The sequence below is a fragment of the Thunnus maccoyii genome, chromosome 13 (assembly GCF_910596095.1).
Source record: "Thunnus maccoyii chromosome 13, fThuMac1.1, whole genome shotgun sequence".
Classification (NCBI taxonomy): domain Eukaryota; kingdom Metazoa; phylum Chordata; class Actinopteri; order Scombriformes; family Scombridae; genus Thunnus; species Thunnus maccoyii.
Genome location: NC_056545.1, coordinates 18789975 through 18803653, shown reverse-complemented (window position 1 = coordinate 18803653; position 13679 = coordinate 18789975). Strand labels below are relative to the sequence as shown.

Sequence of the window (13679 nt, the reverse complement as noted above, 5' to 3'; positions counted from 1 at the left end):
AACCATTCAAACAAATCAACACATCTTTATTAAACACCATGAATTCTTCAATATCCAAACAGGAATGCCTGCATAACAAAACATCTCTACATTATCTTCAGTGACATAAGAAAGAGCTCTATGCGAACAACACAGTATATGATCGGATATACGTGTGGTTGCTGGCATAGTGCAATTTAAATACATCATGAAATTTGTGTAAAACAAAATAAATACATTTATGAAGGTAGGAGGAGGAGCTCAAAAATTAAAGTGGGACTATTTCTCAAGAGGGGCATCAGGAGAGAAGTGCTGAAATGAGCGGGTGTGGGATGTGTGTGAAATTGAAAGGGATTAACAGGGTTTAAAGTGCTGAATTTCTCTCAACAGTAGGTAGATAGACTGAATAAAATATTGACTTTTACACAATGATGATATCTTATGGATAAACTTGGGAGAAGATTACAGTAAGTATCTAAATGTTAAAATAAAAACCCTTGATGTATAAATGGTATTACCATGTAATGCGAAGGGGAGACTGTTAAGCAGAATATGCTGCCTAATCTTCTCTTTCACATGAAGGTATATTCAAAAGGCACATCTGGTAAAGTATAAAAACTAAAGAAAGCAGGAAACAAAATAAATATTCTAAACAAACATGGACATTTTCTTTTTACACATACTGCAGTTTGTTTGATGTCTCTTACAGAAGAAAGTAAAAGCCTCAAAAACTCTGCCATACACTACGGTATATTCTATGCTACAGTAGTTTTACACTGTAATAAGCTTCCTAAATAAAATAAAAAAATCCAATTAATCATGACAGTCTTTTCTATTCGCCCGAGAAACATCAGCAATATGGCCCTTCTCTCCTCCCCGTCACTCATTAATGCCATTTAGTCCACACTTACCTTACACCATTTGTCAGAAAATCCAGCTGATGGATACATAGGTAGCACCATGTAATGGGATTCAAAATAAGGATGATTTAAAGTCAACACATTAAACACACAACAAAAAAACTCATAATAATGGACTCACTTGTTGTGAGAGTGACTTTTAGCAGTTTTGCTGGTTTCACACTTGGAAATTTGTGGGATAAACAAGCTCTGTTTTCCCATTTTCTGCTCATATGGGGGAATATTAGAGCAGTTTTATGAGCTGCACTAATGTGCCACTCCACAGAGGAGGGAATAAAAAGAGAAGTCAGAGGATTTGGGGGAATGCAGAGGGCTGATGCCTCTTTCCTTTCACAGTCTTTCCTCTCTCTTGTTCTTCTTTTCCCTTCAACGTTTCATTTTCCCCTCAGCGACTGTCCAATGGACTTGTTTCCATGACAACAACAGCATCAGTTTATCTTGGTGGGATTTTAGGAATAAAAATGGATGTGGCAGTCTGTTTTGTATGTGTGTGCTGAATGTTACATGTTAAAATGTGATATTTAAGATTTCAGTTGTCCTCATGTGTGCTTGTGTATGCGTGTATCACTGCATTTGCCAATGTTTCTCAGTAAGGAATCTTTCTTTCATTCTCTGTTTCGTTTCTCTGCATCACTTCTCTCTAGACAAAGGCCTCAGGGATGTCGCAGCCGTTGATTTTGATGTAGATCTTAGCGTTGTTTTCATTCTGCTGTTGCTCTTTGTAGAGCATCCGTCGGTACCAGACCAGGTAGAGAGGCAGCAAGAAGCCCAGCATACTGACAGCGAGGAGTCCGATATTGACCTGGAGGACAAAACCAGAATTAGCCATGCTTGAGGGTTTAATTTGTGTGTCTGTGTGTATTTTTGAGTGTGTGTGTGTGTGTGTGTGTGTGTGTGTGTGTGTGTGTGTGTGTGTATACATACCCAGAGTGGGTCTCCCTTGAGGGGTCCCATCATAGCCAGAAACAGGGGTTGCTGCAGTAGAGAAAATACAGCACTGACCAGAGACTGCATGCCTGTTAAACTGCCAAACTGGGAGGAGGGATACCTGGAGAAACAGAAGACTTAGATTTAGTCTTTCAGTTTGAACCTGCATCCACATACAGAGGACCAAGATGGTGTCAATGTGTGTGTTGTGAGTTTCGAGGTACAATAAAACTTACACGGCAGCATAGAGACCACCGACAGCAGAGTGGATGAATCCTCTCACGACAGTGTGTAGGACAAATGACACAATCTGAGGAACGATAGAGCAGAGTAGATCCATACAAATCAAACAACCGTAAACAGATGTTGGTAAAGAATTAAAAAGAATAAAATGTACAAATAAGGTAATAATTTCTCCAACATGACAAACAGAAAAGCAGTAAAGGTCTTTATCCTGACCTCACAAAGGTGCAGGTAGAAGTACATGTCGTGTTTCATTCTACCACTACACTTGGGAAAGTTGATACCGCAATTACACACAGAGATGATGTTAATCATGTTGGCTTTTACGTAACTGGCAGTCAGCAGCCCGTAAAAAGAGGCTAATCAGTAACTTTTTAAGACAAAAAAAACAGCATAAAGACCCACTGATGACTTTGCTAGCAAGTCATGTGTTTCCCTCAAGTACAAGAAGGCCTGTGTGTATCTGAAGTTGACCACTCACCTGCACAGGAAGATTGGGCACAAGGCAAGTGATCCCAAATCCCACTAAAAGGAGGTTTGTGAGGACAAATGCTCGCAGGGCATTGGTCACCTTCTGGATCTTTTTGTCTCTCTTCTTCTTTGGCTCACCCCTAGTGGTTAAAAGCAAAAAGCAGGTCAGATTATCAGGTACTGACATCGCAGCTCTATCTAACAATATAGGCTCATTTCTATTCATCACACTAGCGAGTAAACATTACAGTAATGCCTGTATGGGAAGGGGTTAACCTATAAGAACCCGGACCCATTTCTCCTTAAAGGAAAATTATTGGGAATATAAAACAGACCAAATGGACCACAAGGAGCACATTTCTGATTTTTTTTTTGAAATTCTACCTCTATAACGATATTTCCCTAACTTTATTTATATCAATTTGTTCAAGAAATGTGGTCAGAACAGGTTAAATGTAATACAGGACATCTTATTAAAGCATCAGAATTGTTAAATGGGTTGAAACCTACCTTTGGTAACAAAAAACAAGCTTTTTAAAATTAGCTAATTCTGTCACATTTGCTGACCAGGCACACTGCCATTTTGGAAGTGATGTCATGGGTACACAGATTCACACATTGTCACATGACTGTACCAGGATGTTCAGTAGATGTCACTTAAGGACTTCATGAGTTAAAATCAAGGATAAAGCTGTCTAAGGAATTTTCCAGAACATTAAAAGGGTTGGTGACACTTGTGTCACCATGGGTTCTTATGGGTTAAGTAACTTGACTCACTTGCTGCAGGGATCCTTTGTGTCCTCTCCTTCATCACAGTCCTTCAACTTCCAGTCCATGATCTGACCAATTACAGGAGTGGTCATCAGGCAAAGCATCTGTAGCACACCGAAGATGGAGGTGTACAGGCCCACTGAGAGAGGGATCAGAAAGAGGACGTCAAGGTGGTAAAAAAGACAAGAATATTAGAAATTGAGAAAAAAATAAGAAGAGGGTTGGGGGTTTACATGGAAGGATGGAGGGATGACAGCAATGGACAGTTCAAGACCTTTCTACCTGGTTAATGACTATGATGGTACAGTTAATTATTAGTCCTAGTGAGAAGTAAAGCCATATTGAGTGAAACAACAGTGGATACAGAAAAAAATGGCTGAGTCAATATGATGCCATTGAGAGGACATTTATGGCCAGGTAAGTAATGATAAATGAAATGTGAAACTACTCATGTGATGTGTACTCTTTGCTGATGCTGAGGGGCAAAGTTAGTTAATCAGTAAAACAAATTGTGGACTTGCGGCTTCAGTTTAAAGCTGAATGACAGCTGAAGGACTGAGGTATTGACATGGACAACAGTCAAGGTGAAATCATGAAATAACACTAGCTACAAAAAAAAGCTAGAGATTAGAGGTAGTGGATGTATTAGATTATGATGGAAAACCCATACAAGGCTAGAGGTTAAATTCTAGTTGTTGTCAGCTTGAAAGTTAACAGTCTAATGCTTCACTAATCTATTGATACAACTATAGGGTTTCAGTCTTACCAAGTTCCATTCTCTCCACTGAAAATTCAATTAAAATCAAGTAAGTTCATGAATCCAAATTAAATTAATCCAAAAATTAAACACGAAAAGTTTTCATGTTCTACACACAGACAGAAACATACTCAGAACAAAATTCAGTGGCACAGACCTTTGTTGAGGTCTCCATCACTGAGCGACTCCAGGACGCTGTTCATGGCCCCCATGTAGAACAAGAGACGCAGCTGAGTGACAGACATGGTCACCAGACTGAGTATGAAGATGGTGCTGCTGATAGTTTTCAAGAACGACTGGGCTGCAGAGAAGAACAGAAAAGAGAGAGCTAAATGATGTGTCTGTGTGCGTTAGAGTGAGAAGCAGAAAAAGAAGGGGGTCATCCTCTACTAACATCCTGACTATGAATTCACATTTAGAGCTTTTGAATGTTACATTCTTACACTCTTCTTGTGACTTGCAGTCCATTTCCAGGTCCATGGTGGATAGGCAGAGTTTGTGGCCGTCCTTAGTGGCTAGCTCCTTCTGCTTCAGGCTGTTGCCCACACTGAGGCGACGGCCCACTGTGGTCACTTGGCGGTAGAACTGCTTCCCTGTGATTTTGTGGTCAAAGCCCAGCCAGTTGAACTTAATCTTCACACTGAGAAAGCAGAGGAGGGGAGCGGGATGAAATTTGGTTGACATTTCTATGGTTGTGTTTGCCATTCATGCTAAAAAAGGAAGATTATGACTTCCTCTGGTGGTAATGTTCAGATCCTACAAGTCCTACACTTATCAGTCTGGCAGAAACATTATATGCTGAACAAGCAAGTCGAAACCATCATTTTAATTAATAAGGATTTACAACAGGGAATAGTTTTTTTGCAAGCACAATCATCAGCAGGCAGACTTTAACCTGGAATTTCACCTAGCATTACACTGTGCATTTTTTATATTACATAACAATGTCTGTGGGGATGACTACCTCATGTACTTTGGAACGTACAAGTGACTGCTATTACTTCATTAGTACAAATACTAATACCAAAACTTATTTTCAACTTCATTATCATCAGTGAGCATATATTTGTACATGTGGGACTTTTGCTGTGCATGGTATCTGTTTGTCACTGTGTGTATCTGTGGTACTGACGTGTAGTCCATGTCATCTGGTCCTGGGAACGGTTCCAGTGGCCAGTTGAAGAAGCAGTTTACGAAGACCAGTGCAGCACACGCAGCCCACACCACCAGAATAGTGATGAAAGGTACGCCAAAGTCGTAGATCACCTGTGCACAAAACAGTATGACAAATAAATACAAAATACAAAAAACAGATATAAATCAAAAGAGTGAATAACCCTGCCAAGGCTGCACAATCCTCTGAATTTGTTGATTAATAATAGAAAACGTTTTAGATCTGCATCAAAATACACTTTGGCAGCCATGATGTTTGGAAAAGACCTAAATGATGGATTGTGCAACACTTTAAGTTACTCACTGGTGGCAATTTAAAATGATCATGTTGCTGTAATGCTATGTAGAGGCCTACAAAGGTTTGCAAGGCTGAATATGGTTGCAATTGCACTTTGAATTCAAGATTACTATGGTAGATGAAAGAAATTGTAGGCATGGAAGATTACATCATGAGAGGAGAAAAAGCTTTTTTGTTGTTTGATGTGTATGTGCAGAGGGATTCTCTGTTTGTTACCTTGACACCAGGGAAGGTTACAGCAGAGGAGGCATAGGAGCCAATCATCAGGGCAATGAAGGTGGAACGGAGGTCTCCAAACATGTTAGGCAGCTATAGAGAAAGAGGGACAGATAGAGCAGTTAGCCTTTGAGTTAATCACATCATTGCAACCTGCTTCAAGTGTAGCTTTTTTAAGCTTTAAAGTTTCTTGTGCTAACCTGCATTTTTACAAATATAACAAGATTCTGTATATACTCATTGTAAATGTAAGTATAAAGGTTAAACCATCCACTGCCCAGATCATGGTGATCTCAGCTGCACTGCAGTTGCTCTATGCTTGAGGCTGAGGACAGATTGGGGACACTATGAGGATGGTGCCCACTGACAGTGGGGTCAGAGTGGACAGTGTGAACCAATTAGCGAGCAGACATGCCTCTCCAGACAGAACATCAGAGAAAATGAAACACAACAAAGTGACTTGGTACACCAGTAAAAGCAATATCAAACAGCATCACGTAACATACACACAGCTGTCCAACACACCACACAAACGCAGCGCCAACAAATTCCTATAGAAGAGGGGGGGGGGGGGGTTGACTGAGGTGAGGTGGCATTCAAGGACAAAAGAGATGCACGGAAGACAGTGGATGGGGATAGTTCATTTTCTACCTCTTTTACATACTTTACCCCCCTTTGAGAAAAGAGAAAAGAGAGTTGGGAGAGAAAACAGGAGACAGTGGGTGGCAAAACATCCAAATACAAAGGCATTCACAAGCTGTTCTTTTTTCAAGAGACTGAACAACAACAAGCACATTCAATTACATAAGACTGGGGAAGCAGAGGAAGAGGTATGTGCTTGTGTTTGTCTGTGTTTAATAAATTGAGAAAGTATGCACCCAATTTACAGTATTTCCCAACAATATCTTTAGGAGTATTTGGAAAACTGTTCCAATAGATGATTAAACATTACAGATTAATTAACAGCTGCTGGATGAACCTGAAGCGTAAAGGTGACCTGACAACTGACATTGGTAGGGAGCTAGTGGTGGCCACTGAGTATTACCCAACACCCCTCAGCTTAGAGTAAATGCCTGTAGGTCTGAGGTGGAGTCATGATCAAGGAATCAAGATCAAGGAGCACCATAGAGTCTAATGATTAACCCAGCACCAAGGCTTTTAAGTATAGTATATCAGGTTGTGAAGGAGATGGGGTGGGGGGTGGGGGGGATTTAAGGGGAAAAACATGGTTTAATGCACAAACTTATAGGCCTGAAGCCTATAAGAAAAGAACAAACAGAGCCCTAAATCGTGATTTTATTACATCATTCAGGCCAGTGGCAGCAACTGATGAGAGATTTAGGAAGATGCAAGATAGGAGATGTGGTAACAGCCTGTGGTGGAATAGAAAAGGGGCATTTTATTGGAAGATTTAGTGGAGCAGAGCCCCTCTCTCCCTTCTCTAGTGAACAGCATCACCATGGTACAGCCCTAGGCTCCTGTGTGATTCACCGTAGGCTCAGTTGATGACAAAGGGAGGGGATAGGAGGATGAAGAACAGCAGGGAAAGAATGCAGAGGAATGGTGAGGGGTTGACCCTGTGAACTCTGTGAATCCTAAAGAGCATCGGTTGTCTCTGTGTCTGTGTGTAGTTCTGCACAATCTTAATCCTAAAGGGCCAGTTATGAAAGAAAAAGAATGGGAGAATGATGGTGAGGTTTTCATGATAATGCGTCTGTTTGTTGTTTTTTCTTATTAGCTTGACACACATTGTGAAGCTGCAAATTAGAGCTGTAGCTCTTCTCTGCTGCCTCATTTCTCCCTTTTTGAGAGGATGCATTGCTTGAGAACATTAGTTTCCAAGTATTAATTCATGTAACTAGCGTCTATTTCTGCATTTACATTAAGTACATATTTATGTGTGAGAGAGAAAGACAGAGAGATGAGCAAAAGCCCAACAGTCGCTGTGATGTTCGCGCCGAAGCACAATAATAGAAGCAGTGGAAAGTGATAATGAACCGTTACTTTCTCTCTCTTCTCTTTCCAATCTTCCCCCTCCACTATCCAAAGCTGAGCCCTGTTGTCCGCAGGAACACAGAGTGCAATGTAAGAAGCAAAAAAAACAAAAAAACAAAAAAAAACAAAACAAAACCAACACAGAACAGGAGACAGGGTGGAATGCCAGACAAGAGGAGGGAGGGAAAGAGGGTGAGCAGGAGGGTGAGTCAGAAAACTATTATAACGGTGAGACAAAAGACCTACGAAGATAGAAATTATACATCTGGACAAACATTACGCAGGGCAGGTGCAACGGCTCTGCAGCGGGAACATTACAAAGCACACACAACCACGCACGCACTTACTGTGAGAGAGGTGAAGGTCATGCACATGCCCCCGAAGCCGTTGAAAGTCAGGGCAATAAAGATAAGGACAGAGAGTTCTGCAAATGACACAGATGTTAGATTGTGAAGTCTGTCAACAATCAAACTACTGTAGACTGTTCCAAATATGGTGCAAGAAGGTTTACATGAGTATATATCTTAAAGCGGACTTACCATTTGGTTTGTAAGCTCCATAAGCAATGAGTAGACAGGACAATGCAAAGCATGTGCTGAAAATAGATAATCATGTCAACCACGTCTAATGACAATTTAGGTTTTTTTTAAACTACTTCTTAAAGCATTGTTTCACCAAAAATCCATGTTAAGTCTGGATAATCTTCTTGCTCACCTGCCCAGCAGCCGTAGTTTGCGAGGTCCGTATTTATCCATGACAATCCCCAGTGGCAGGGTGATGGCTGAGAGCAGGAAAGAACCGATCGTGAACGCCAGGTTCAGCATCTCATCCTGTTCCTTACAGACCAGCCAGCCGTTCATCCTCAGGAGCCCATCCGTAGGAACCAGGGGCTTCATCTCCACACCATCTCCCAGACCCACTACACCACCCACACTTTCGTAGTAGTCAGCATACTCATCAGGTGTTGGCTGAGGTTGGGACAGATTGTAGCTGGAGCTGTTACCTGCATGTAATTCTTAATAAAAGAAGAAAGAAAATTGTGCTGTGGGTTTTCTTTGCATTTTGGAGTGTTCATGTTTTCACTGTTGGGTTCCCAAGGTGGAATGATGTGAATAATCGTATAACTGTGCAAAGTTGAGTTCAACTGTGTGCTCCTGTTCACTGTTTAGTGTATAGGGATGTTGCAGCTTCTTGTCATTCAGAAATGAAATGAAATGTGAAAGTGGCAGTTCTGCTTATTCACAGGATCGTGATAGATCAACACATTGTGGCTACTTGTGCAATGAACACGTGCAGAGTTACTGTACGTCTGTGGAAAATCCCCAACTAGAAATAACATTATACTAAAATCAATGGAAGGAAAATAAACTAAATTTCTTCCCTTATAGAGTTTTTATCCATAAAAAGATTAAAATGTCTCAATCTCTCTTTAGAGAAGACATGTGGATTTTATTAGTACACTGAGATGCCAGGGATAAAACGTGATAAACCGGCACCGGCAATAAACTTCACATTATCATCAGAACCTGCAAGGAGATAATGTGAAAAGGTACAAAAGTCCAAGAAGTCCAAGTGAGGGGGAGCTCTGATTACTTTGCAGATTCAGCTGATGTTTTCTGGATTATACTGCCTTATGTCAGCCTCACAACGTCTTTGTAGTCACGCGAGGCAAGTATGTGTGTGATATCCCCATGTCAAACACCGTGACGCGCTTCATAACAATGTGCCAAAGCCTTCCTAAAGAAACCAGATCATAACACACCGTGGAGCAAAGCTGAAGGGAGCAGCTGGTTGACAAAGTGTAAGAGCCTGCACATAATATGTGGCGTGTTCACGGTATGTGTTGCAAGAAGATTTGATTGAGCGGGTGAGAAATGTGTGGGTGTTTGTGAATTTCAACAGTGCTAGCATGTTTTACAAAAATGAGAAAGCAGGAGGTGCTTTCATTCAGTTTCCTAATATTCTGTGTAGTTACACACAAAATAATGTTCAATAAAGAGAAATGTATAAAAATTCTTCAGTATGTGTTTTGTTTAACTGTTCTGAAAAATAACTGAAAACTTTCACACTCACGTACTCAATATACAATTTCAATGGAGACCTGTTACCAAAGACCTACCCATATAAAATCAAGCTTGAACCATCTCCAAAAGCCAAATCGACACTGCACCATCATCATCTTTCATCACTTTGCTATCAGTCCTTTGCTCCCTCCCTGTCCTTTATCAACGGACTTTAAACTTCCATATTACCAGTAATAAAACCCTGCTGTGGATTTCTCTGTCCCTCTATCACGTCACATGCCTAAAAAGAGCTGAGCTGGTGTTGCCGTCCTTTCGCTGTTATGTAATCAGAATGAGATAAGGCGGCTGTATCAGAGCTCCAGGAAGTTACCTACAGTCATGGATGCTCAATAGTTACCGCAGTGCTGAGTGCAAACACCTTGCTGGAAAACCGCATCAAAGCTGCAACATTTTTATGACCCCATAAAATGTTGTGCGGTTTAGCAAGTCAAGGCTTGTGCTGCAGAGTGATGCTTAAGATCAAACGAACTGTCAGACAAAATTGCATCACCTGCTTTTGGATGGGGTTGGAGGATTCTGTAAATAGACATTAATAGGAGGACGGTGCCAGACACTCAGAGTTGGATCTACATCTTCCTCCATATCACCTGTCAGATAAATCAATTATCTAAACTCCCAAGGAGACAGGGCAGCTTCTAATGAGAGAGAAAAACTGAATCCAGCCAATAGTCTAGTGTCTGTGGGATCAGCAGTGCTCACCCTAGTCAGGACATAAGGCATGACAAAGTGTCACCCTAGGTCCAAAGGATAAGTCTGGCCTGATACCTCTCTCACATTCCCTTTTGCTTCCTCTTCTCTAAAAGACCTAACTCGAGGCATTGTGTGCATCAGTTCAACCTCGTTTGAACTTACAAAACACAAGGCACTTGCCTTGCTTTGGTCAAAGTGTGGGACGAGGAAAAAGAGAGAAGTTGGAAAAATGCAAGCTTGCAGAAACCTCCTTTGTTGTCAAGGACAGTTAATCTATAATTGGTTTATGACTTTTTTTCTCAATCATTCTGCTGCCATGTCTTCACTTTAGCTGTAAGCACTGTAGGTTAAAACACTCTAAAGGGCAAGTAGAATGAGATACTCTGTCAAGTTTATGAGACACTGCAGCCTTTCACTCTTTAACTTTGGGCCACTTTGCTTACCTGCAGACCTGCTCCTTTTCCAATTTAACTGATCTGGTTTAATCTCCTGAGTCCTTAAAAACAGCTCATGACCCATTCACAGAAAAACACACAAAAGAGGACAAAAAAGCTGCAGTGTTGAGTTACATCTCTTGAATAAAACCAGTTCCTTCCTTCACCCTCACTCATGACGTTAGTTACTGACTGACAAGGCACCTCTCTTCCCTATTTCTTCATTTTAACAGCTCAGTGTTATACTTTTCAAGAGGAAAGGCAGCACATGTCCCAAAATCTACGAGTTCTTTTCCATCAAGGCATATTAGGGCAAAGGTGTGGAGGTATAAAATGGAATGGGTAAGAATTAGGAACTGAAAATGACAACTGTTCGTCCATAATCACTTTGTCAACACAGAAATGTAACAGTTGTGACTTACCTTCCTCATTGCAAAGGTAGGAGTAGAACCCCTCTGACTTGAGCATGATGAGGAGAGATCCCCATCCCAGCAACACAGCAGAGAACAGCAGATTCTCAATGATAGCAGTCACTGCCATCCACCAGCGCCTGGCAAACGCTGTGGCCAGGGTCGGAGGCATGGTTGAGAGAAAGAAGTGAGAGGCAGAGAAAGGTGAAGCCCCAGATGAGAGGAAAGAAAAGAGAGCCAACTGGTAGCACAGAGAGATAGAGATAGAGAGAGCCTCAGGATGAAGGATCACTGATCACTTATCTGTGAAGAGAGAGGCACAAGAGGAAGGGGAGGTTTTATAGTTAGCCTATCACTGAAGTGATCACTGAAGGATAGGAAGGGTCACTTTTGAAAAGATCACGAGATAAAAACACTTAACTTTGAACCTAGCTGAAGATAACTGGCTGCACTGTATGAAATAAAGTGAGAATAAATCTGTGAATTACACATTATGCTCTGTTTGTTTCATAACATTTTTATTAACTGAAAGTTTCCCTTCTATTTAGACACAGAGGAGAAGTAATCGTTATGAAGAACTACACTAACCTATAGTAACAACGAATGGCGAATTATTAACTCTCCTGCCGGTGCAAAGATCATTACATCACTCTGCTTGCTGCTGGGACAAATATCTGACATCACATTATAAGCACTAATAACTGAAGAAGCATCTCATAGTGGCATCACAGAGTCTCTGCTGTTCTGTGGAAAAGGCAAACTGGTCCAAACTGGACTCAAGAGAGAAAAATGGGGCTCTCTCACTGCTCCCTCACCCCAGGGCCCCCACCAACCCCTCTCTCTCTCTCTCTCTGTCCCCTTCTCTCCTGCGCAACCCCTAAATGTCCTCACAGGCCCATCCAACCGCAACTTTTCCTTGCAATTACTGTGGTGCATGCAAAACATAAAGGAGCTGCCAGACAAACAATAAACAAATCAGCTAACAGTGTCTCTCTCTCTCTCTCTCTCTCTCTCTCTCTCTCTCTCTCTCTCTCTCTCTCTCACACACACACACACACACACACACACACACACACACACACACACATATTCTGTTTATGCACACAAACATAATCTGTTCAACCAGTAAGATAAATGTAAGCATATTTGCAGATCTCATAGAAAATAGCTAAGCAAGTGAACCTATCAGAAATAGAGCCTTTTTTCTGTAGCTTTGTCCTTTTTTCATTAAAAAAAACCCAAAACAAATCTATGCTCATTATCCATTCATTTTCCTTCACTGCAAATTACTGAAATATAACCTGACCAGGTAAATGACAAACTTTCATACCTCTCCAGGCTGTAAGCAGCACCATCCAGCTTCAAACTTCAAACTCCCTGATGTACTGTGGTTGGCTTTAAGTGACCAGTTATCTATGAAGAGCCAGATTTATATCCTCAGACGGTCCTCAGAGGGCGCCCTCTGTTGACCATTGGCTGACTGATACATACACCTCGGCCAACCAGCACTCAACAACACTGTACAAAGGGTTATCACTATATTTATATAACAGGAGCTTGCAATTTAGGAGTAAATTTGTAGTGCCATAGACGGTATATACTGTGGTGCTGCATTATAGCTGTAAGCCTGTTAGTCTGTGCTAATAGGACTGAAATACTAGTTTGGTTTTAACAGTCATTGTGCAATGGGAAGTCTGAAAGAGCTTGAACTGGGTAAGTGGAAAGGATTAATCAAGCCAAACAAAGTCTAGTTGAAAACATAATGGACTCCTGCAGATAAGGATGTGTCACTATCAACAGTTTAGTCCAAACTGTCTGGATCAATAACAGGAATTGATGGAGAGCAGGAGTCACACCGGAGCGATGACTCCTCTGTTTCAGTTGTTGCGTAAACTGTTTAAAAACAAAATTACTGTTTACTGGGATGTGATCTGCTGAGGCAGGGGCAGACTTTACCATTAGGTAAGGTAGGCAACTGCCTGGGGCCCCCAACTAAAAGGGCTCCAAAGAGCAACAGATTTATTATGATGTTTAGATTTGAAAAATATTGAATTATGTTTCTATTCTAACTCAGTGTAACCCGCAATAACTTACAAAAGGCCCCAAAAGCACTTAAAAAAATATGCAACTGCATACTTACTACATTTGTCTTAAATGTTACTGGTTAAGTTGCAGATTCAGATTTTACTCAGAAAATATAACTATAAAAATATGATGCATTATTATTTAGCATTATATAATTAGAATTAAAAGCTTCACCTTGCACAGACGTTAGGAAATTTGAAGTACACTGTGCTAATAACATCTCTTT

The 13679-nt window shown here is 41.0% G+C and overlaps 1 protein-coding gene across 1 annotated transcript; it reads right to left on the bottom strand.

Annotated features, from left to right (window-relative positions):
* Positions 1-12750, bottom strand: slc43a2b (solute carrier family 43 member 2b). The gene is made up of 14 exons (XM_042430736.1): positions 12699-12750; positions 11381-11671; positions 8465-8765; positions 8290-8345; positions 8098-8174; positions 5756-5848; positions 5201-5334; positions 4512-4708; positions 4226-4369; positions 3318-3450; positions 2551-2680; positions 2063-2136; positions 1824-1947; positions 1-1701 (listed from the first exon to the last, which is right to left on the bottom strand). Exons 2-14 carry the CDS (start codon positions 11538-11540, stop codon positions 1540-1542), a joined length of 1785 nt encoding a protein of 594 aa, XP_042286670.1. The 5' UTR covers positions 11541-11671; positions 12699-12750; the 3' UTR covers positions 1-1539.
* Positions 12751-13679: the final 929 nt, after the last annotated feature.

Coding starts and splice junctions, on each gene's coding strand:
- slc43a2b (XM_042430736.1), bottom strand. CDS start 11,540: ATGCCTCCGACCCTGGCCACAGCGTTTGCCAGGCGCTGGTGGATGGCA. Junction 5,335..5,755: donor TAACCTTCCCTGGTGTCAAG/GTAACAAACAGA, acceptor TTTTGTGCACAG/GTGATCTACGACTTTGGCGT. Junction 3,451..4,225: donor TGATGGAGACCTCAACAAAG/GTCTGTGCCACT, acceptor TCCCTCTCTCAG/TGGGCCTGTACACCTCCATC.